We start from the raw sequence: 24,480 nt of genomic DNA, 5'->3' as shown, positions 1-24,480 counted from the left end.
TCTGACAAGTGTGGACAGAGTAAATGTGTCTGCAGTGTTGGTAAGTGCAGAACTTGGGAAGAAGTGAGGCTCAACTCAGATGAGAATCTGTATAGAGCAAAAGGTGAAAGGAAAGGAGAAGGCAGAGGAAGGCCTTTTCTGACTAAAGGCGGGGAATTAGATGTGTTCATAGCTCTTTATTCTTCCCGTTAGTCCCACTGACTCGTTTGTTCATTTATGCAACAGATTTGTGTCAAGGACTATAACTGGCCTTGGAGATGCAATGAACACTACACAAAGCCCACTTCTCAGGGCTCAGTCTGGTGAAGCAAACAACCATGTCGACACAGCATAATACAGTGTGACAGTATCCCTCCCTCCCAAATTCACATGACAGGACAGGCATCTTGAAGGAAGTACCTATAAAGAGAAGTCTGAAGAATGAGTTGGAGTTTATTAGTTAGGATGCTGTGTACAAGTAACAACCCAACTCAAATGACTTTAAACAGTTATGAATTGATTGGCTTAAGTGGAAGTTGAGGAGTAGAGTAGGCATCTGGGTTAGTTATTCTGGTCACTCTGGCTCCATTTTCTGATTCCCTAAGCTGGGCTTTCCTTCTTCAGTTTCACTTTCTGGGTGGCAATTCCAGGTGTCACATCAGCCCTCTCATCACCTAGAGGAAGAAGGCATCTCTTTCATAGACTCACTCTCCTGAGAATGAGAAAACTCCTTTCCCAAAGCTCCCAGCAACTGTCCCCCTTGCATCTGATTGGGGTCACGGTCATTTCTGAGCCAATTCCTATGCCCAAATGAATGCTATCTCCAATTTGGCTTAGGCATAAGTTTCTGAACCTATCATTGAAAAGAACAATGGATTTACCCTTCCTGAAACACATGGTCTAACTTGGACAGGAAGATGATTAGATGAAAATCTAGGTACTATTAGGAATGAAGGAGGATGAGGGAACAGAAAGAATAGTATTTAGGAATGCCTAGTGATTTGTTTTCTCCTCCCATATAAGACTTGTTTCTGCCACCTCATACCTTCTGCTTTTCATGGATTCTGTTTCCCTGTAATTCTAGCTTTGCCATGATTTCTCTCTGTGCATGCTTTCACCTTCATCTATTAATTGCCTCACTCTCAGTGTTTCTTAATTCAAATCTCCAACTCAAGAAACTAGTCCAATGCACCTTACCATACCAGGCTCCTCCTACTGGAAGTAAACTCAGAAGAGCAGGGACTGTGATTGTATTCTGACACACCCCAGCATCTGAACGGTACCTGGCATGCAGTGAGTGTTCAATAAGTTAAATATATGCCAAATGAATGGAAGATCATCCTTGGGTCACATGCTGCTCTGGGCAAATTGTCTGTGGTCGAGGGCTATCCCTCGAAGGGAATGTTGACATATTCCTAGTGGTAGGAGCAGGAATTTATTTGGATCTCACTTCTGTTATCGTTATCTGAACTTCAGTTTAATTTTCTGCAAAAGGGGACCGACTGATAAAACCTGCCCTTTATGACTCAGGAGTGTTCAGTGTTAAGGAAAATCATGACAATGAAAGTACTTTAAACACTGTAAGATGCCAGGCAGTTTAATTCAATTCTGGTCACCCACACGCACCTGGAAAGCATTGATGATGGAAAGATTAGTTTACCTGTTCAGTTCTACTTTTTGGTATTGAGCTCCCCAGGAGAACCTCTGACTGGCTCTATTCTTATCCCTTTCTATTTGCTTACCCAGGGTCACTCAGGATGTGTCAACTGTCTGGAGTGGAATGAGAAAGGAGAGTAAGTATGAGCTAGAGCACAGGGGAAGAGGGTGCTAAAGGAAGGGAGTAGGGCAGCTGGGAAACCCTCTTTCTAGGTCTAAGGAAAAGAATGGACCCACGTGAAAAGAGACTGCTGCTCTCTGCTACTAGTTTAGTTTAGTCCATCACTATCAATACACAGGTAAACAATGAAGCCCAGATAAGATGGAAGGTTGGGTGGCCATCCAAACACTTTTTTTTCAATAAGCCAATGCAAGGTTTAAGGAATAATGGCACATTCTCAGGACAAATAGATGAGAATCAACCAATGTTTACAAGATAGCCTTAAAATCTGTGACATACACTGTTATTTAAGTTCTGTGTGGCCTAACACCTCATCACCTGGGAATGTGGGTTAGGGGAAAACTGCCCACGAACTTGAGGAGAGGTCAGAACTGCTCACTCTGCTTGCAGCTTGCTGGCCTCTGGTTCCGATGACCAGCACACGATTGTGTGGGACCCGCTGCACCACAAGAAGCTGCTCTCCATGCACACGGGACACACTGCAAATATCTTCTCTGTCAAGGTGAGCGGGATAAGCCACAGAGCACGTGAACAAAGCGACTGAGCTATGCATGTGGTTGTGTTTGCATATGTGGTTCCCAGGTACCCCTTGGGGTCACATACACCTTGGATCTGAGCATCTGATGGTGATTCCTGAAACCCCATCTCTTTTCCATATTCTGCTTCCTCTCTTAGAGCCAAGAGACCAGCTCTAAGTGAATGTATATGTATGTGAGTGGTGATGGTGGGAAATACGGTTCTGAGCATGAATTTAGATAGCAGGAAGACCTGTGTGACTCCCTTATCTGCCTTTTGGAAGCTATGTGAAGTAGGCAAATCATCTGACCTCTGAACCTGTTTGCTCATCTGTGAAAAGGTAGTAGCTAAGGAAAATCCCTCAGATTCCTGAATAAACGAGTGAATAAATAGTTTAATTTTAGAAAGGAAGTAGCAGTTCACAGGGTTGATGTTACCTGGCACAGGTGCTTTTAACTCTTCTGGCTTTTATAGGAACTGGGTCTGCAGGTTTTGTGGTGGAAAGGAGAGGTGGGAAGGGGCCTTACAAGTGCCCTCAGACCTCGGGAGACCTATTGTGTGGAAGTGGCATGAACCTTGTCCCTTTTGATCCCAGATAATAGACCTAGCACAACAGCTGTAAGTCCACAGAAGCAAAGACATGCCTGATGAAGGAAAGAAATGTCTAATGCTTAGAGCAATTTGAAAAATGTAGAATGGGCCCTCTGAGGATGTAGCTAATGTATTAGCACTGAGGTGTTCCGCTTGCTGGGAACTTTACCTGCCAGGTTTAACATTGGAGAAAAAGACCTTTAAGAACCTTTCCAGCTCGAAAATTCTGTTATGGGTGTATGTGAGAGTGAGGCTGTCCTTTCCAAGTTAATATCAAGAAGAATTATAACATACTTGAAGAAGGCAAATTCAAGAGCACAAACCCTACTTATTTCCCTAAACCCTGGCTCTTTTCCAAGCTGTGATTCTCCTCTCTGGCCCAGGGACAAATCCTAGATGAATTTCTGCTATTTTAGAGACGGAGCAATTCTGATTCACCTCTTTCATGGCAAATAGAGACTGCTTTCTGCCACTGAAAAGTTTTAGGACCACTTTGAATCTGTGAGGTCAGACCTGGGGAAAGGACCTAAATTTTGCATCCTAGAGCACAAAATGTTAAGTTCAGAGACCAGAATTTGACAATGGCTTTGATACTCACTAGTAGTAAGACTTTGAGCGAGGCAGTTATATTCACAGACCTTTAGCCTCCTCTTCTGTTAAAAAAAAAAAAAAAATAGTGTGGAAGAGGATTTTTCCCTCTTTGTTAATAAAACATTAGATATACTTACAGGAGTGGGAAAAAGTGAGTTTATAGTTGTTCATATAGAAACAGTGTAATAATTAATAAATAATAGTACAAGAATAAATTTGGTATACTCACAACTGTAAACCTACTTTTGCCCACCCCTGTATTTAACACACGACTTCCCCCTGGTGGCTGCTGCAGTGACAAGTGTGGCAGCGGCCACAGGTTCTTCCCAAGGGTTCTGTTATTTCTTTTGTGCATAGAGTATGTGCTGTCTCGACAGGATTAAAGACTACTAGTTGTGCCCTAGCTGGTTTGGCTAAGGGGACAGAGCTTCGGCTTGTGGACCGAAGGGTTCCAGGTTCGATTCCAATCAAGGGCACATGCCTAGGTTTTGGGCTCGATCCCCAGTTGGGGATGTGCCGGAGGCAGCCTATCAATGCTTCTCTCTCATCGTTGATGTTTCTATCTCTCTCTCCCATCTTCTCTTAGATCAATAAAAATATCAGTTAAAACTACTAGTTGTCCCTAAAATTATTAAATTCCATCTATTTCATCTTGCTCTTACCCCAGTGAGTCATTAGAGTAGTATGTGTGGGAAAGAGAATTGTTGCTTTTGCATGAACATTTAAGTCAAGTGGGTCTAGTTGTTTGAATGCAGTGTTGCGTACACACACACACATACACACACACACTATTCAGCCTTGTGGGTTTCGAGAAACTTCAATTCAGAAAAAAAGATAATTCGATCTTTTGAACTCAAAAAAGAGAAGAACTCAACACCACATCCAAATATTTTTCCTCAACATTGGTAATAGACAGCATACTTTATTTATTTATTTATTTTTAAATATGTTTTATTGATTTTTTTACAGAGAGGAAGGGAGAGGAAGAGCCAGAAACATCGATGAGAGAGAAACATCAATCAGCTACCTCCTGCACACCCCCTACTGGGGATGTGCCGGAAACAAAAGTGCATGCCCTTGACCGGAATCGAACCTGGGACCCTTCAGTCCGCAGGCCAACGCTCTATCCACTGAGCCAAACCAGTCAGGGCTGGAACAGCATACTTTAAAAAAATTATTTAGCCGAAGCCGGTTTGGCTCAGTGGTAGAGCGTCGGTCTGCGGACTGAAAGGTCCCAGGTTCGATTCCGGTCAAGGGCATGCACTTTTGTTTCCGGCACATCCCCAGTAGGGGGTGTGCAGGAGGTAGCTGATTGATGTTTCTCTCTCATCGATGTTTCTAGCTCTCTATCTCTCTTCCTTCCTTTCTGTTAAAAATCAATAAAATATATTTTAAAAAATTATTATTCAGACCTGGCCAGTGTGGCTCAATTGGTTGGAGTGTCGTCCCAAACACCAAAAGTTCTCAGGGTTTGATTCCAGGTCAGGGCACATAGCTAAATTGTGGGTTTAATCCATAGTCAAGGCACACATAGGAGGCAACCAACCCATATTTCTCATGTTGATGTTTCTCTCCTCTCCAAAATTAATAAGTATATTCTCAGGTGAGGATTGTTTTAGGAATTACTGTTATACAAATTATGTAGCTGTTTTGTTATTATTATGTCTAGTATTGTTTTCAATACTAGACATAATAATAAGAATGGTGGGGGTTCATCAGAATAGTGAGGGTTCTCTCTCTCTCTCTCTCTCTCTCTCTCTCTCTCTCTCTCTTTCTCTCTCTCTTTTAAGAGAGCAGAAGGGAGAGAGAGAAACATCAATGTCAGAAACATCAATCAGTTGTCACCCTATCGAGGATCAAAGCCATAATCTGGGTATGTGTCCTGACCAGGAATTGAACCCACCAACCAACTGGAGCCACACTGGCCAGGGCTCACACTGAGATGTATCCTCCTGGTGCTCAGCCCTTTCCCAAGGCCTGGCATTTGAGCCGTTTCCAGCATTTGTCATTATAATGAGTTTTGTTCTGAGCATTTCTGCATTTTCCCTTTTGGAATCATTTCTCAGAACTAGAAATTTTGGAACAAAAAATAGAAATAGTTTTTATCTTTGCTACCTATTGCCAGATTGTTCTCCAGAAATACTAGAACCAATTTTAAACACACACTCCCTTAAAACACTGCAAGTCCTTTTCATTTTAAGACTGATTTGTTACTTAACCCCCAGGCTATTCAATAGGGGTCATGAGGCTGTACGGTTTATGGGAGTCAGACAGTCCTGCTGAATGTTTGCCAAACCTCAGTTTTTAATGGGGTTATTTTATCTGAACTATCAATAAGATAAAGTACTTGCCCTGTTGTCAAGCACATGGTGGTAACAGCTATGATTATCATGGACTCAGCCCTTACCTGGGAGAGAATCAGGAAAATGTTTCCTTAGGTAGTCTAGTCAGGTGAGGACGACTCTGGCAAAATAAAGGTGCAGCCCCAATTTTGACCTTTAGGCCTGAGGACTGATATTCGAGTTCAAAGTTTTCCTGGTGGGTTGTCTCGGGTGGGCTCATGTTCTTACCTGATACGGAAAGAAAAAGAGGGCACTAACATGCAGGCCAGCCTCCTCGTATGGCCAGCCCGACCCCCACCACCTGCAATCTCTCGTTCAATCTCTCCGAGCAGTTCCTGCCTCACGCTGGGGACCGCATTTTGATCACGGGGGCAGCCGACTCCAAGGTGCATGTCCACGACCTGACAGTGAAGGAGACGATCCACATGTTTGGAGACCACACCAACCGGGTGAAGCGCATCGCCACGGCCCCCATGTGGCCCAACACGTTCTGGAGTGCTGCTGAGGACGGGCTGATCCGGTAAGGGCCTGAGGCGTTGATGGGGCCTGTGGCTCTCTCTCTGCATGTTGGCTCCTCCCTCCCACCTGTCCACACCACTTCGTTCCACAGGCCTGACTCCTTCCCTCCAGCAGAGTCCAGCCTCAGTCTGCTCAGAGCTGTCTGTGGACAAACTCTGAAGTCATCCAGACCTAGGGTCAAGTCCTGCCTCTGTCACTCAGTGTTTGACTGGGGCAAGTCACTTCACCACTGAACCTCAGTTTCCTCATCTATAAAATGGGAATCATCATAATATCTCCCTGTTGGCCTGAGCATTGAAATTGAGATAGTGCCAGTAAAACCTTACCATAGTTTAGTAAGTCTTCATTTAATGTCATTTATAGGTTCTGTGACTTTAAGTGAAATGACATATAAGGAAACCAATTTTACCATAGCCTCATTGATATAAACAAGAGCTAAGTTCCCAAGAATCTTTTCAGCATTATAATGAAACAGCATTGAAGGACAACAATAAACACACACACACACACACACACACACACAAAAACGATATTTGAGGACCTGCTATACTTAAGACAGAAAGCACTTGTGAATACAATTCTACATTGCACTTGCTGACCTTGACTGACCAGGCTGTGTCAGGACAGCAGGTAGAAGCTGAGCATCGAGGATGCTGTGTAGGAGAGCCTCAGATTTTGGCACAGCAGAGTCAGGGGAGGTGTTCTACTAGAAGGTAAACAAACTGGCCTTCCAGAAGAGAAGGGATTTGGATGGGCAAGGTAAAGCAGAGTGGCTCCCAGCTTAAGCAGTTTGTGAAGGCAGGGGTAAACATGGCATGTACAGGATAGAGAGTATTGTAGTGTTATTGACCCATGTTTAGAACACTGAGGAACAAGGTTGGAGAGGGATGTGAAATCAGATCCTGAAAAGTTTGGAAAAAGTAAACTAAAAGTACATTCATGCTGAAAATATTGAGGAATCACTGCAGTTTTGAGCTGGAAAGATAAGGCAAACAGTGACGAGGTCATTGCATGTGCCTGTGTAGTAGCAGCAAAACAGCTCCCCAGGTTGCAATGGTAGGTGTGTATTGCTGCCAGGTAGATGTTTGGCATGACCTTTGCCACCTACCTGGATGAAACTCTTGGGCTTCTGTTGGCACTTGGCATTTCTAGGTAGCTCTTAGATAATCTCCAGATTCTCTTTTTTGTCACCTCCATACTTTTGTTTCCTATGAGATTTAGTACAACAAGAATTAGAATTAAGGAGAGAGCAGTTGTAGGAAGCTATCCCAGCTCTACATTTACTAGCAGTGCTGTCCCAGGCAGGTTATTTAACTGCTTTGAACCTCAGTGTTCTAATGGTACCAAGGGCTGGCATGAGGATTTAATTAGGAAATGCATGTGCAGCACTGAGGGACAAAACTGGACACAAAGCAACTTCTCACTAAGTGTTAGTAATCAGTAGTAATAGTATTTAGCAATAATACTGACATGTTTTTGGGTTTTGATTATATATATTTTTTAAGGTACAGTAGTGTTTACCTTGAGTTATGTTAGAATAAAACACTGTGTGAGAAAACTGCTACAGGGCCTGGCACACAATGGGCACTCAAGAAATGAGAGTGGTTTTGACATTCTTATTATTTACAAACTGGCCCAGAGCCCCTCCCACTCACCCTGCATAGCAAGGCTTTGGTCCCTGCCTTCAACACAGGGACTCAGACCCCAGCCCCTAACTCTGTCCTCTCTCACAGACAGTATGACCTTCGCGAGAACAGCAAACACTCGGAAGTGCTGATTGACCTGACAGAGTACTGTGGCCAGCTGGTGGAGGCCAAGTGCCTCACTGTCAACCCCCAGGACAACAACTGCCTGGCGGTAGGGGCCAGCGGGCCCTTCGTGAGGCTCTACGACATCCGCATGATCCACAACCACAGGTATGCACGGCTCGGCCTCCTGTGGAAGCTGCTTTCCCTCATTGCCATGCCCTCTTCTTTTGGAGGTTTTTTTTTAATTTTTGTGATTAAAAAAATATTTTTTTTCCTTTTTATTTAATTTATAATAAATTGGGATGAAGCTGGCTAACAGAATTATACAGGTTAATTTGTGTAATTAAAAAAAAACACCTTTAATTCATGCTTGTTTTAGAAATAAGAAAAATCTAATTTTGGTGGACATAAGAAGAAAGGTATTTGTTTCTCTCAGGGATACAAACTTGGGTTTTCCTCTAGGGAATGTGGTCTGATCTAGCCAGGGGGAGTGCTAGGCATTGTAACCTGTCTGGTTTGCCTTCCCACCAGAAAGAGCATGAAGCAGAGCCCTTCTGCAGGCGTGCACACTTTCTGTGACCGGCAGAAGCCCCTTCCGGATGGTGCAGCCCAGTATTACGTAGCAGGTAGGCCTAGCCCAGTTCTGGCCCCAAACTCTTGGCTGGGTGCTGACTTACCCTGGGGCAGGGCAGGGAGGTGGTGTGGCACAGTGGTCAAGAGCAAGAGCTTGAGAGTTCGGCATACTTGGGCTTTAATTCTGACTGCCATTAACCAGCCATCATGTGACCTTTGGCAAATTACTGACCCTTCATGGATCATAATTTCTTTTCTCTAAAATAGGTTTGTAATGACCAAATGATATAAAGCACATAAAGTAGCCCAGCCCATATGGTAAGGGCTCAACACTTGTTGCTGTTTTTATGCTGAAGATGATTGCTATCATCATATAGCTGATTTTACACAACTCTCTGACCCCTTTTTTGGGGTCCTGGGAGCCTCACACCAGAATGACTGGACTGTTCCCCACAGGACACCTGCCAGTGAAGCTGCCTGACTACAACAACCGCCTGAGAGTGCTGGTTGCCACCTATGTGACCTTTAGCCCCAGTGGCACAGAGCTGCTGGTCAACATGGGAGGGGAGCAGGTATGTACGACTGGCCAATTTGGCTCTGCCCCCCACCCCCCACACCATACCCAGCAGCCAGGGCTGTGTACGTCACGTCCATGATGCAGACAAGAAGCCTTATTGTAAATGCCACTCTAGTGAAATGTGGGAATGATATAATATCATTGGAATTCCCTGACAGGTGCCCTAAGTTTTAGAACTGACAGACCTATCTTCAAACGCTGACCTTCTGTTTACCAGCTGTGTACAGTGACTTGGAACAACTCTCTCTCCCTCTCTATCTCTTTTTTTTTTCTTTTTTTCTCTGAGCCTTGGTTTCCTCATCTGCTGTTTTCCTAGGAGGAGACCTTGGGGTTCAGGCATACAGCCAGGCTCTGGTTTAGGATAAGCTCTGGGAAGTGTTCTCTGATAATGGCAGGTTGCTAAACCTTTTGTTTGCAGGTTCTCAGGATATTTATTAAGCCTTGAATAAATTCATTTATTTTACAAATATTGAACACATACTCTGGGACTAGCATTATCAAAAATATGAGGGAGATAAATGCAAAATAAAACGCATCACAGGCTAACAGGGGAGACACAGCAAGTGAAACAATTGATAACATTATAAGGTAAGGTATGATTTTTTTTTTTTTCCCGGAGTCCCCCCCCAAGGTATGATTTTGTACAAAAGAAATGGGATGGAGAATAGGTGAGTGCCTGAGTTCAGAATAGAACTCTGGCTTCAGATTTTTGAGCCATCATCTGGCCTAAAGGTAGCATAAGGATGAGTGGAGAGGCAGTCTAGCAGAGTGGTTAAGAGCTTGTTTTTGGGTCCTGGCTGTGTCACATGCTGCTTTTATGGCCCTGGATAAAGTAAAGTCTGAGTGTACATTTCTTCATATATAAAAGGGATGATGATAATAGTACCTCTTCCTGGGAGGGTTTCTAGGATGAAATCAGATGTCATATAAAACAACTAAAGTTACTGGAGCAAAGTAGGAAGTCAATAAATGTTAAGTAATAACAGACAATATTTACTGAGGGAAGTAATTAGTAGTGTTATTTTAGGTAAATTGCTTCTCTTTTCAGGCTTCATTTTTCCCATCTGTAAAATGAGTCATTTTACTTTGTGACCTCTGGTGACCTTTTCAACTTAAACGTGATTCTAACTAATGACAGTATTTCCAGCAGGAACTAGGAAGACTTTCCTGACTCAGGGTTGCTCCATAGAAACCTCTTCCGGCCTGGCTCAGTGGTTCCCTGCTCAACACTCAGTGTGTTCCTGAGGGCACCCAGGCCTTGCTCGGCCACATGTGTACCTCACAGCCTCCATTTCTCTTGTCCCCTCCCCTCTAGGTCTATTTGTTTGACCTGACTTACAAGCAGCGGCCATACACGTTCCTCTTGCCTAGAAAATGCCACTCCTCAGGGGGTAAGTTCTCCCTTGGGTGTCTTTAGAGTAAGTGCTGGGAGCTTGAGTGTGTGCCCCCTCTGCTAAGAAACCTGCCCCATTCCTCAGGCCGTGGCTGTGATCCTCCAAAAGGAGTAGATTTTCTGACATACACTGCCTGTACAGTAAAAAAGAAGATAACAGGTTGCAGAAATCTGTCACAGGGATTTGTGCCACAGCCCTTTTCACTTCCCTCTGAAGAAACAAGTTCTTCCCGTGGTTGGCTCTTGAGGACCTGATATAGTTGCCCTTCCCTTATTGTCCTAGATCAATCTCCTCATTGATTTCTTACTGGAGCCTAAAGTTGTTTTAGACAAGTCTGCACCCCCAACTCCTACTCCGATCCCAACTCCAGCTAAGGGCAATGCCAAGTTGAAGCTGTGTTCCTCTTCAGCCAGCAGAGGGCGCACATGGTTTTCTTTATGCCCTTGCCTGCCACTCTGCAAAAAACTTGCTTTCTGGGAATAGATCTTATTCTGGAGGGTGGTGTCACAATGGGACCAACAGACCCTGTGATGGAAGCGAGAGGGCTGCCAAAGAGATATGAGGACCTCTTCCTGAGTTGTTGCTATTCGTTTCTCCCCCTCCCCTGCCAGAAGTTCAGAATGGCAAGATGTCCACCAATGGTGTGTCCAACGGCGTGTCCAACGGCCTGCACCTTCACAGCAATGGCTTCCGGCTGCCAGAGAGTAGGGGATATGTGAGGTGAGGCCAGCTCACTTGTCCAATCCTCTCAGCTTCAATTACATCTATAAACTAAAGGGAGGAGTATGTCTTACAACCCTTCTTCCTGACCCCTACCCAGTACATACCCCAGAGCCAGGCCTGGGGCACATAATTTTCTGGAGGGTGATTAGTGGTCCCAGTGCCATTCCTACCTGGTAGGACTCCAGTCATGCTCAGACTGAAGCTCCGGCCTCTTGAACCAGAAGCTGTAGTCAGGACCCAGAAGCTAAGTGCCTCTTCTCATGAGCTCCTTCCCAAAGGGCCCCACACAGATGGGCTTCTCCTATTATATTTTTCTCCATCCCAGAGCGTCTTCTGACCTCTGTTCTCCGTCAGGTCCTGTGCTGGGCTTTGGATACAGAGGTTTTCAAGTCCTCTAGCCCTTGAGAGAAACAGAATTCTTTCTAGAGATCCATGGGAGGGACGTGGGTGGTTACAAGGTTCGGCTCAGTATAGAGGCAGGTGGGGTCAGCTACTATCATGCCCAAGAGTTTGGTTAAAAATTGCCTTAAACCCATCTAGGACAGCTTCATTTATGCTTCAATTGTTTGTTTACTGGCTCAGAGTATCTGGAATTGTACCCATTACCTGTCACAGTAACTCAGGCCAAGGACAGGAGTGGGCCCCTCTTCTAGATGACAGTGCAGATCCCAAAGGCCAAGAAAGCCTGGTGACCCTCAGATATGGCGACAGGCTTCCTGAGGGTCTGCTCTGATCTCTCTGGCTGGCCTGACGTGGCCCTGCATCCCCCACAGCCCCCAGGTAGAGCTGCCCCCATACCTGGAGCGTGTGAAACAGCAAGCCAACGAGGCTTTTGCCTGCCAGCAGTGGACCCAGGCCATTCAGCTTTACAGCAAGGCTGTGCAGAGGGCCCCTCACAACGCCATGCTCTACGGGAACCGAGCTGCTGCCTACATGAAGCGCAAGTGGTGAGTGGGTCTGGGCCAGGGCGAGGGATAAAGGCGATAGGCCTGATAGAGCCCTGGGTGGTGGTAGTAACATTCTGCAGCCTCCAAAGGCTTCTTGGGCCCATGCCTCTCCTCCCCTCCTCTAGGCTGGGGGTGGGCAGACACCAGCCTGTTAGTCAGGATGTCTCAAGCACCAGGGAAGCTCACAGTTGAGTAGGATATGCACACAAGTAGCTTCAACTTGGTGCTTTGTTACTGAGTGCTGTGGTCACTGGGGAAGTAGGAATTGAGAGGATGGTTAATCCCAACTGTTGGAGAATTGGGCCTAGAGTTGGACTTTGAAGAAGCAGTTAAATCTTATTAGATGGAAATGAGGTGTTTGGTGAATTCAGTTAATATTTGTCTGAAATGATTCTGCCGCTCCTTGACCTTGGGGAGTGCTTTCCTGGCTCTTAAACCCTTTGGATCGAGCACAAACAGGATCCCAGGTGTCCGAAGCTGGCTGTGGGTCGTGCTGGGTTGTAGTGGCCAGTGGTAAAGGAGTAGGTCCATATCTTAAAGAACCCTTTATCTTTGGGAATCCTCAGGGCCCCCAGCCTTTTCTGCCTGCAGCACCAGCAGGCAAGCAGACAGGCAGACCCCATCCCCCAGCCAGGGCCAGGACTAGAGATGGATAGAGCTGGGCCCACAGCCATTTCTGCTCCGTCTGGCATCCGTCGGCTCTGCCCAGACAGACAGGCCAGCTGGTGTGCCATCGTCTGGCTGCAACTAGGCAGGCCAGAGAGGGAAGCTTAAGAACCCACCCAAGTCAGCAGGATGGTGGGTGGGGGTTTGGGAAGGTGCTACCCCACAGGCCTTAGCCGAGGCATCAGGAGCTTGCCAGGGCTCAGATGGCAGCCAAATCCAGGAGATGGCTGTTGGAGGGCCAGTCTGAGGTGTTTCACCTCACTGTCCTAGCAGTAGGGTAGGTCCTCATCCAGGCTGTAGCCTGAGAGCTATTTCACTCCTGCTAAGAGAGACTGATAAATTCCCAACCCGTGGGTGCCGTCGACATGTTCTCTGAGCTCCTTCTATGCACTAAGTACCAGGGACACAAAATTGCCACTCAAGTTATTGTGCCCCGGAGCGCCCAGCCTCTGGACAGGGGACAAAGACAGGGACATGGTCCGTCATCAAAGAGGCAGGAAGCAGTAGGTCCTTTGGAATGGTTTGACCATTCAAAAAAAAAAGGTTGGGTCACTTTAGTTGGGCATCAATCAGTAAAGCATCAGGAAGATGTGGTGCTGAATGGGCTTTGAGTGTGGGCAGGCTGAGACAAGGAGATGAAAAGGAGGAGGGGACTGTGGGGGAAGGACATTCCCAGGGAGATGAAATGGTATGAACAAAGGCTGGGGGGTGGGGGACTGTCTGGAGAGCTTATTTGCAGCACAACAAATCCATTTGGCTGGAGCAGAGGGTTGGGACGGGACTGGCAGGAGATGAGTCTGCGAGGTAGCCTGGGGCTGGCCTAGGAAGGACTTGGAATGCAGGGCCGTGGCTGTGTTTTGGCCTCGATTCAGTGGATGATGGGCAGCTACTGAAGAGTTTTGAGCAGAAGAGGGACGTGCTGAGGGCTGTCCTTTCAGGGAGATTGATCTGGCAGCTCGTCTGGATGGGTGAGCCCTGGGGCCAGGCTGCGCTCTCCTCATTGTCTCTCACATGCCTGCCAGTGACCCCTAGAATGTCACGTCCTGTCCAGGCCAGGCTCCCCAGGGCTGCCATCTGCTCCTGGATGCAGTGGGAGCTGTCGCCCCTGGCTCCTGGCTGGTCTTTGGCTGGCTCTCCTCAGGAGCTTGGAGGGGCACCTTGCAGGTGGTAATTGGCTTCTAAAAGCACCGGCTCCCTCATCACAGCCACCGGTTCTGACACTGGCCAAACCATGGAAGCACCCGCCTGCTTCCTGCCCCACACTGCTCAGCTGCTTGTTCTTGGTCTGAGCATGGCTGCTGCAGGGACGGATCTCCCCTGAGTGCTGTAGGAGAGAAGGGTCAGGAGGACGTGTGCACGGGGCTTGTGAGCTGTGCTCGGTGGAGGAGCCACCAGCTCTGGTCTGGGAGCGCTGGTTGGCAGAGTTGGGTCTTATGCCCAAAAGGGAATAATATAGCTCCCACAGGAGAAGTGGCTCCTGTGATCGTCGGGCTCTCCAGATGAGAGGTGGGAACCGTCTGAGGGTGCAGGGGAGTGTGTGTCTTACATTCTGGCACAGGGTGGGTGGGAGGAGGGGCTTCTTTGACCCTGCCCCTCTTACTCCTCCACAAAGAGACATTTCCATTTCCCTTCACCCATGCTTCAGTGACGATTTGTAGCTCCTGTGTGCTTGTCGCCGCCACCACCACCACCACCACCACCAGCTTCCAGAAAGCTGACTCTGCCAGTCTGTCAGGCCCCATCCTACAGCCCTAGGAGGTAGAGGCCACAGCTGCTGTGGATCAGTCAGCCAGGACAGAGGGGGGTCTGGCCGAGAGCTTACTGCCTGCTGGTCAGACCCTAAGTCTCCCGCCTGGCACTTCTGGCTTCCCCAGACCACAGAAGTGTCCTTGAGGGCTCCCTGCCTTGGACATGCTTTGAAGGCCAGACAGGGAGATTTGAGGAGTGCATGGAGGAAGAGGGAAGGAGGGCTTGGGGAGCCTGAGATGGGCAAGATGCCAGGCCTTCTGCTGCAGAGCTGCGGGTGCCTGGGGCGAACGGGCACGCAGGAGCATGCTGTGTCCAGCAGAGGGCAGCCTGACACTGGGTTTTGCCATACACTCATCTCCACCCCACCCCCAAGACCTCAGGGTTCCTGGCTTGCCTCCTTAAAAATACTTGGTCTCCTGGGCTGAGCCAAGATTCTCTTCATCCCCAAGTACCCGTGCTCTGAGATCTGTCAGAGATGGACTGGGGTGGCCACAGAAAGCGGGGACTGGGTGAGGATGATTCTTTGCTTGCCATGTGGCCCCACCTCCAAGCCACACTCTCTTATCCAGGGATGGTGACCACTACGACGCCCTGAGAGACTGCCTCAAGGCCATCTCCCTAAACCCATGCCACCTGAAGGCACACTTCCGCCTGGCCCGCTGCCTCTTTGAGCTCAAGTACGTGGCTGAGGCCCTGGAGTGCCTGGATGACTTCAAAGGGAAGTTCCCAGAGCAGGCCCACAGCAGCGCTTGTGATGCATTGGGCCGTGACATCACAGCCGCCCTCTTCTCCAAAAACGACAGTGGTGAGTGGGCACTGAGGAGGGGCTGCCATCACTCTTCCTGCTTGCGGTGCTACATCTCATTCTGGGGAGGGCCTGCTTCTGGGGTTAGAGAGGCCTGGTTCAGATGCTGATTCAGAAGCCATGTGACCTTGAGACACTCACTTGGTTTCTCTGAGACTCAGTTTCCTCATCTGAAAGAGGAAATAACAATAGCCTACCTGGTGTAGTGCCTGGGACTCGGGATAAGAGTAGGCCAAGCTCAGTCAGGATGTGTGGGTTGCAGGGCATTCTCACTCCTCACAGACAGGGCCTTGGGCATCCGAGTGAGGGGCAGCTGCCGGGGTTATGCTTGTTCCTGTTGGCACACTTGCAACAGAGACGACAGCAGAGGGCAGTGGAAATGCCTTGGATGCAGGGTGTGGAGCCTCGGGTTCCATCTCCGCTCTGCCCTGTGGTGACCATGTGACCTTGGGCAGAGCACAGCCTCTGAGCCTGCTGCCTCCCGTGCACAGAGAGCATTGGAACGTCTGCTCAGCTCACCCCATTGGCTGTGGAGAGCAGGCCGGGTGATTGTAGTGTGGGCTATAAACGAAGGTGAGCTCACTGGAGGCAGAAATGGACTCCTGCCTCTCCCCTTTGAATTTATTAACCATGCCAGTGATCCGTTTGCTGCAAGTTATCAAGCATTTACCATGTGCCAGGCCCTGTGCTGTCTGGGGAATACAGCTGTGAACAAGTCAGATGGGATTTCTGCATCCACGGAGTTTGCAGCCTAGTGATGGAACCAAGGGATGAAGGAGAAACTATCATAAGAGAGGGATGAGTGCCTTGGGGACCTGATGTGGTGTAGGTAGATGGGGGAGGGCTTGACGGCAGCCTGGGGTTCTACAAACATTTAAGCTGAGATCTCAAGGTGAGAAGGAAGAGTTAACTAGATACAAAGTGCAGTTATGGGAGGTGAATAGTTCCTGGCAGCGGGACTGGCACCTGCAAAGGCCCTGAAGCAGGCAGGAACAAGGCACTGTTAAGGCACTGAGAAAACTGGTGTGATTTTACCGAAGGCCCTTAACCCATCAGTGCCTCAGTTGGGATCCATGATGACTTGTCTTCTAGAAAGGAAGGGCTTGGCTCTGTTTAGAAAAATCAACCCTTCAAACTTTCTTGGTAGTGCTTCACCCACCTTCCCTGCCTCTCCCCGCCACAGAAATAGGCCTTGTGCCTGTGCATCCTTGGGGCTTCCCGACATTATTCAGGGACCTGAGCCAAGGCTCTCCTGGCATCAGAGGTCTCGTTTTTAATGCCCTCAAGGACTGGGTCCAAAGAAGCTTCTCTCCCGCGATCGTTCCCAGCTTTCTAGGGCGGTTAGAGGGCGGTAGCCTACACTGCTAGTACTCAGACTGAAAACGGGGAAGAGGGGAGAGGAGAGGGCCTGGCCCCTCACCTTTCCTTGCTCTCCCCCCAGAGGAGAAGAAGGGAGCTGGCGGGGGCGGGGGCCCCGTCCGCCTCCGCAGCACCAGCCGCAAGGACTCCATCTCGGAGGATGAGATGGTGCTGCGGGAACGGAGCTACGACTACCAGTTCCGCTACTGCGGCCACTGCAACACCACCACGGACATCAAGGAGGCCAACTTCTTCGGCAGGTCTGAGGCCTTGAAGGGCAGCAGGGCACAGCCCGATGGGGCAGGAGGAGGTTGGGGGGCGTGAGGGCATACTTTTTCTAGAAAAGCCTCAAGTCCCAGCCCTGCCTCTGTACCCTGGGGCAAATGGCTCCACCTCTGTGGGTCTCAGTTTCTTTACATGTAAAATAAAACCCAGCCCCCACCCATGGAGCCACAGGGAAGAGCACTAATGAGGTAATTCATAAGCGCATCCAGCGCAGTGTCCCACAGACCATCACCCTCACCCTCCTTTGTAGATGTTGCACTTTGGTAGGTAAAACACATGAACGTGGGTCTAGAATCTCTCCACCAAGATCCCCCTAACTGTCCACAGCGTGTAAAAGGTGGGGTCTCAGTCCGGGAAGGCAGGGCCACTGAAGGAAGGCTTAGACGGTGTTCCCAGAGACACACGACCCGATCCTGGCATCCAGGGAGCTTAGGATATGGTTTGGGAAGAGTCACTTGGAGGGACCCAGGCATTCCCTGGCTCTGAGTTAAGAGAACACTTAAACAGAGACCGGAGCCCTGCAGTTTGGGAGGACTACCATGTGCGGAGTCAAGTGAAGACCCTGGAGTTTGGGGGCTGAGCAGATACAGAATTCCCTAGCCCCCCTCGCCCTAAGCCACACAGCCTCTCCTTGAGGCTGTAGGGCGGTACCCCACCTGACCTCCCTGCCCTTTGCCACCCCCCGCCAGCAACGCTCAGTACATCGTCAGTGGCTCTGACGATGGCTCCTTCTTCATCTGGGAAAAGGAGACCACCAACCTAGTCCGCGTGCTCCAGGGGGACGAGTCCATTGTCAACTGCCTGCAGCCGCACCCCAGCTACTGCTTCCTGGCCACCAGCGGCATCGACCCCGTCGTGCGGCTGTGGAATCCCCGGCCAGAGGTGAGGGGGCAGCGAGGTGGCCGAAGCCAGACAGTGTGGAGGGCAGGGATGGGCCCTGTGCAGGGCCTCGGGCCGAGCCTGGGAGGGTTGGGAGGAAATGGGTCCCACAGAAGTGAGTGAGCTCTCACTCGAGGGCTCAAGGTTATGAAGGTGGGGGCCAGTGAGTTCTCCCAGTTCTGGGGCCAAGAGCTGCCTTTGAGGCCACAGTGTGAGCAGGCTGAGAAGAGGTCTCCCCGGCACAGTAACGGCAGGGAGGGAGCCAGACCAGCTCAGTACCGGTCATGAGAACCAGGTACCCGCCCTCGTAACGCTGTGGTGTGTCCCCAGAAGCTGTGCGGAGGCCTGTCCCTCAGTCACATGGAAGTGTTCAGGCTTTGGAGTCTGGCACACCTAGGTGTGAATCCTGGCCCCTTCACTTCCTGCCGAGGGGACTTAACCATCTCTGACCCAGGTTTTTGTCATTGCCACGTGGGAATGGGAGTGACAGCACCACCTCAAAGGCTGCATAGGAGGACAGTGTGGCCCCTTCCACTCCCAGGGCGGGTCGCCAGCTGGGCCAGCCTGAGGCTTCCAGGGCCTCTGTCCCACCACCTCCCTCTTCCCAGCTGGCAAAACAGAAGCAGGTGGTGTCTAATTCCAAAGTCAATTCTCCGAATTTTAAAGAGAGCCTTCAGGGCCTCCCTTGAGAAAGGAAAAAAAAGATAAATGAAGGGCTGTTGGGAGTGGCAATAGCAAAGAATGGGGAGCTGTGTCTGTACCCCCTCCCTAGGTGTACCCAGTATGTGTCCTCCCTCACATATGCCCATGCATGGTCCCGTGTACATGCCCTGCTGTGGTGTGTACCAGTCATGTTCTGGTGCAGGCCAGCCCATGTGTGTACATTGGTGTGTGTATTCCCCCCAGTGTCTATCCCAGCATGTGGATCCCTTACATATATCTCAGGGTGTTGTGTCCCTTCCCGTGTGGGTATCCCTCACATATGTCGTGGTGGGTGTCCCATGCATATTCCAGTGTGTATGTTCCTTCTCTCCACATATACATATGGACAAACCGATATAAACCCACAGGCATCTGGTGTGCACATCCTCCTCCATATGTATAGCTCAGTCTGCATGCATGTCCCCTGCACGTATGTACATCCCGGTGTCTCTCCCCCAGAGCGAAGACCTCACAGGCAGAGTGGTGGAGGACATGGAGGGCGCCTCTCAGGCCAACCAGCGGCGCATGAACGCAGACCCGTTGGAAGTGATGCTGCTCAACATGGGCTACCGGATCACCGGCCTGAGCAGCGGGGGGGCCGGGGCCTCTGACGACGAGGACAGCTCCGAGGGCCAGGTGCAGTGCCGGCCCAGCTAGACCCTCGGCCCCAGTCCCCAGCCCCTGCCACCGGCTGGACCTCCACCCTGGGCAGGAGGGCAGGGGGTCTGTTTTGGTTTGTCTTCCCCCCCACCCCATTTTTTTGTTTCCCCTGTTTTGTTTGTTAGTTTGGCATTGGGGGTGGGGATTGCTGCAGTTTGCTGGCTTTCAGACTTTGGGGCAGATTGCCCTTGACTGACCCCAGCCCTGAGCAAAAGAGCAGGAGGGGAAGCCCCTCCCTTTGCCCCCACCTCCCCTCCCAGGTCCCTGGAGGCTCCGGCTGCCTCCAGCGTGGAGGCCGGGCTGAAGCTGTCTTCAGGGCTGCCCTGCCTTCTGGTGGCAGCAGGAAGGGGACTGGAGTCCCGGTCCATAAGGGCTAGCCTTGACCTGTTGCCACTCTTGCTCCCTGGCTGGCAAGGCTAGCTCCCTCCTCCGTGGTCTTCAGGGAAGGCTCTGAACAAGGACGGGCCCCCCCCTCCCTCCAGAGCCACTGTGGCGGGCTGGAAGCAGAAGGAAGGATGGAGCCCTGGACCTGGTGTGGGCAAGGCCAGGCCACTGTGCCTGCTCTCACTGGCCCCCTCTGGGTACTCTGCCTTTCCTGAGGACCTGGGTGGGGGGAAGGGGGCACCAGACTATACCCTGCCCACCCGTGCCAGCCCTTCCACACTACGCCCACTCTCCTTTCTCAGGCGCTCCTGGCCTCACTGTGACCTTTCTGCCAGAGCTCCCAGCCAGGCCTACTCTTGCTGAGGGGGGGCTCCCTGCTAAGGGCCCTTCTTGCCCTCTCCCCTTCCTCTCACCCCACATGCAGAGCCGCCACAAAGACCAAAGAAGTGATGGCTTTTCTCTGTCCCCTGCTGCTCTTGGGGGAGGAGGGGGAGTCTCCTGAGCCACTCAGATGGGAAAGTCCTTAACTCAGTCCCCCTCAGTCCCCTCCCTCCTCAGCAGCCCAAGCTTTACACTGGATGCGGCGGTCACCCCACCACTCACCAACAACCCCCCCCCCCCCCCCCCCCCGCCCGCTTCCTTGGCTCTCAGCTCAGGAGCTGCTCCTAGTAGTTGGTTCATCCTTCCTCCCCTCTCCCTCCTCCCTCCCCTCAGTGCTTACTTGGCTCCAGCCCTCCAGCTGCAGCCTCTGGGGAGAAGCAGCCCCCCTTCTTTTCTCCCTCCCTCCCCCCTGCCTCTGCCAGGTGCCTCCTCTCAGTCAGGCTTCAGAGCAGCCCTGGAGACAGGAGGGCCATGTTAAAAGCTTTCTCACAGTTTTGAGAAGACAGGGGGGGTGAGGATAGTGGTGGGGGGTCTGGCACTATCTCGTCATTGCTTTAATCCCAGCAACACAGGTGGCAGCTTCTCTCCCCCTCCCACCCAGCCCTCTTTTCCACCCTCTCCTCTCCTTGGTAATGAAGTCTATTTATTGGCGAAGGAAACAGCTGCTGCTCCTCCTGCTGCTGGGACTTGCTCCCCTGTCTCTTCTTCATGACCTTTCCCCAGCCAAGGAGGGGAGAGCCGGGAGTATTGGGGCTGGGCCCTGGGCCCACAGACCAGCAGGGGCCCCTTTGCTTTCCTGTGTTCGAGCTGCCCACCATTTCCTCTCTCCCTGCTTTCCACCCACCTTCCCTCCCTCCCTCCCCACTGCGCCCTGCCTGTCTGGCCCTGGCCCTGCAGTGTGGAGAGACACATAAGCCTTACTGTTCTCTGGGGGCAGGAGCCGAGCCTTTTTGTTGCTCTGCTCCCAGGAGAGTGAGGGTGACGCGATTGATTAAAACCGTTTTGTTCTAGGTATGGCTGGTTGCATTTGTGTGGCACAAACGGGTATTGGGACCAAAGTGAGGGTACCTGGCCCCTCACCTCTGTAGCTTTGTGACCTTGAGTAACCCCATCTCTAGCAGGCAGATGAGGCCTGCTGGGAGCGTGCCTGTGAGATGGCTGCCCAGCCTAGCAGGGCTCAGTCCAGAGCCGGGCGCTCACTGGTGGCTGGCTCTGATTTGCAGTAATCAGCTCTCACTCTCCGGGCTGTTTTCTCATCCGTAAAATAAGGAGGTTAGGATCTTAGTGGTTTTTCTGACTTTTCAATTAGAACCTAAACAAGAAATAGACGTTTTACATTGCGACGTAAGATACCTATTCTTATTTGTGTATATATACAATGAACATACGTTTTATACAATAATACCCTTGCTACATGCAATGTGTTCTGTTTACCATTCTATTTTATTAATGAGAAAAAATATTGGTGATAACCCACTAAATTTATTTCACAGCCTTCAGGGTTTGGAGGATTCCCTTAGACCATGGGTTCCCAAACCTTCTCAACTTACCCTTACCCCCACCATTAGTGTCTCAGTCATTTGTTTCATAGAGCCCCTAACCCAAAATAAATGCCTTACAGTTTGACTTATTAAGTAGTTGAATCAATAAGAATTTATGTCTTACCAAGCCATTTTAAAAATATTATATATAAATGAAACAACATTTTTATTTATTTCTTAAATATCTACAATAATGGGTGGAATCCGTGTGCTTGTTAGGCACTGAAAAACATGTCAAACTCCAATCAGATTGGAAACACCACCCTCATTTCTGGTTGCACACTGACTTCTATTTGCTTTTTATCATAGCAGCCACTAGAAATGCAGGCTCTCAAAGAGGACATTAAAAGAATGTAGCACAGCCTACTGATGAAACGGAACTACCTTGAACTACCGTGTTTCCCCGAAAATAAGACCTAGCGCATGGAAAGATAAGACATCCCCTGAAAATAAGACCTAGCGCAACTTTGGGAGAAAAAATTAATACAAGACACTGTCTTATTTTTGGGGGAACAGGTTAGTAGTTCTCTCCATCGCCAACAGATGTTGACTATCTCAAATTTTAAACATTCTCCTGTGCCCCCTCTGAATTCAGTGTGGCACCCCGAGGTGCCTTGATGCACAGTTTGGGAACTGTGCCTCAGTACTGTAGGAGCGATAGTTTCACTACTGAAGTTTTATTACTTTTCCTGTTTGCTCATTTGATAAACCAGGCTGGGGCCAGCGGGGTATGCTCAGCTTCGAACAGGACACTGGCAGGAAAGCAGCCCTGCCGGAAGCAAGCTCTGTGGGCTGGGGTCACTCCTCTGTGTTCCCAAATTGACGCCTGCAGAAGCTTTTTCAAAGCATTTGCTGACCAGGCAAGGGAAAGACAATGTTCCAGGCCAAGAGGGTGAAGTGCAAAGTCCCAGAATCCCTGCTGGAGCCTGAGGAACTCAGTTCAGCTGCCCTGCAGAGGGCGGGGTGGCCCGTGGATGAAGGAGCGGTCACACTGTGGAGGCTCCCCGGGCTTGGTGAGACTGGGCTTCATCCTGTAAGCAAGGAGGAGCCAATGGGATATGTCACTAGGAGTTCCCTTTCTTTTGGAGTTACTACTTTTTTTTTTAATTTATTTTTTGATATTCCAGTTGATTTTTATAAATTTTCTGACCGTTTGATTTGGGGATAGTGTGAAAACTTCTTGGTCTGGTAATGTCGACATACGTTGTATTCTTGTAGCACAGATATAGGTCCATTGCCTGAATAAGGGAATTGACCAGCGTTCCTAAACTCTCTGCAGCTCGGATTCTGGAGTTACTACTTTTTAAAAAATACATAGTTTTAGGCATACAGGAAACTGAGCAGATAGTAGAGTCGCAGATACCTCCTTTCTCCCTGATTAAGTTTCCCCTATTGTTAACGTCTTGCCCTAGTATGGCATATTTGTTACAATTAATGAACCAAAATTGATACATTATTATTAACCACAGTCTTTAGAGTTCACCCTTTGTATTGTACAGTTCTGTCGGTCTTGACAAATGCATGATATCGTGTATCCACCATTACACTGGCATACAGAATCATTCACCGTGCTCCACCTTGTCAGCCCTCATCAGCTGCCCTTCAATAAAAAGGAAGTACTTAGGAGAAAATAATTGGCAAAATACATCAGATAAAGGATTTACATCCATAATATACAAAACCCCCCCACAAAAAACTCTTAACAATATGAAAACAACCCAATTTAAAAAACGGCAGAAGATCTGAATAAAAATCTTACCAAAGAGTACATACAGTTGACTTAATAAACATGAAAAGATGTTCAACGTTAGGTCATTCGGGAATTATAAATCAATGAAATACTACTATACACCTTGAGGATGGCTAGAATAAAAAAAGCGACAAGACCAAAGGATATGGAGCAACAGGAACTCGCACTCGTTGCTGGCGTGAAAGCAGAATGGTACAGCCACTTTGAAAGACAGTTTGGCGATTACAAAGGAATGTAGCCTTGCCTTAGGATCCAGCAATTGCTCTCCTTAGTATGTACCTAAATGAATTGAAAACTTGGGTCCATGCAAAAACCTCCATGATTGTTTATAGCAGCTTCAGTCATAATTGCCAAATTCTGGAAGCAACCAATAAGTCCTTCAAAATGGAAATGGATAAACTGTGGTACGGCCATACAATGGAATATTATTCAGTGACAAAAGGAAATGAGCTCTAGCCAGAGACATGGAGAAACTTGAAATGCATGTTGCTCAGTGAAAAAGGCCAGTCTGAAAGCCACACTGTATGATTCCAACTATATAACATTCTGGAAAAGGCAAAACTAGAGAGAGTAAAAAGACCATGGTGGTCCATTTTTTATGTGCTTCCGCATGTGTGACATCCAAAGCTTTCACTCACCCTGCTGATGCTGATAGAGAGCCTGGGGCAAAGATAAGCCTCCACAGCGAGGGTATAGCAAAGCAGACAGAAGCAGGACCCCTGTGTCTGGTGGGCAGGTGTAGCCCCAGAGGGCTGCTGCCAGTCTTTGTGCTGGAATGTGATTGCAGAGCTTAAAAGGCAGTAAGAGATCATCTAGCTCAGAGGTTCTTAGTTCTGCCTATACATTAGAGGCACCCAAGATACTTTTAAAAATGACCGATGCCCCACCCCAGGGATTCCATTTTAATTGGTCGGAGGTGGGTCTCCGGCATCCACCCATTATTTTAAGTCTGAGATTCGTTCTAATTACCAACAGAGCTAAG

The 24,480-nt window shown here is 49.2% G+C and overlaps 1 protein-coding gene across 3 annotated transcripts in view; it reads left to right on the top strand.

Moving 5' to 3' along the window:
* Nucleotides 1–21,217, top strand: part of WDTC1 (WD and tetratricopeptide repeats 1) — a 48,975-nt gene extending 27,758 nt beyond the window's left edge. Inside the window, exons 4-16 of one of the 3 annotated variants that reach the window (XM_036448327.2) lie at nt 1,726–1,772; nt 2,207–2,318; nt 6,189–6,376; nt 8,109–8,291; nt 8,655–8,749; nt 9,153–9,268; nt 10,589–10,664; nt 11,279–11,387; nt 12,164–12,337; nt 15,322–15,557; nt 16,999–17,176; nt 17,891–18,083; nt 19,242–21,217. In XM_036448327.2, coding sequence (XP_036304220.1) covers nt 1,726–1,772; nt 2,207–2,318; nt 6,189–6,376; nt 8,109–8,291; nt 8,655–8,749; nt 9,153–9,268; nt 10,589–10,664; nt 11,279–11,387; nt 12,164–12,337; nt 15,322–15,557; nt 16,999–17,176; nt 17,891–18,083; nt 19,242–19,439 — 1,905 coding nt within the window. In that variant the 3' untranslated portion in view covers nt 19,440–21,217. The remainder of the gene's footprint in view (nt 1–1,725; nt 1,773–2,206; nt 2,319–6,188; nt 6,377–8,108; nt 8,292–8,654; nt 8,750–9,152; nt 9,269–10,588; nt 10,665–11,278; nt 11,388–12,163; nt 12,338–15,321; nt 15,558–16,998; nt 17,177–17,890; nt 18,084–19,241) is intronic. The other 2 variants (XM_036448329.2, XM_036448328.2) reach the window with 2 other exon arrangements.
* Nucleotides 21,218–24,480: the final 3,263 nt, after the last annotated feature.

The sequence above is a fragment of the Pipistrellus kuhlii genome, unplaced genomic scaffold (genome assembly GCF_014108245.1).
Source record: "Pipistrellus kuhlii isolate mPipKuh1 unplaced genomic scaffold, mPipKuh1.p scaffold_m20_p_2, whole genome shotgun sequence".
In the NCBI taxonomy this organism is placed as follows: Eukaryota; Metazoa; Chordata; class Mammalia; order Chiroptera; family Vespertilionidae; genus Pipistrellus; species Pipistrellus kuhlii.
This window is presented reverse-complemented; position numbering and strand designations above follow the sequence as displayed.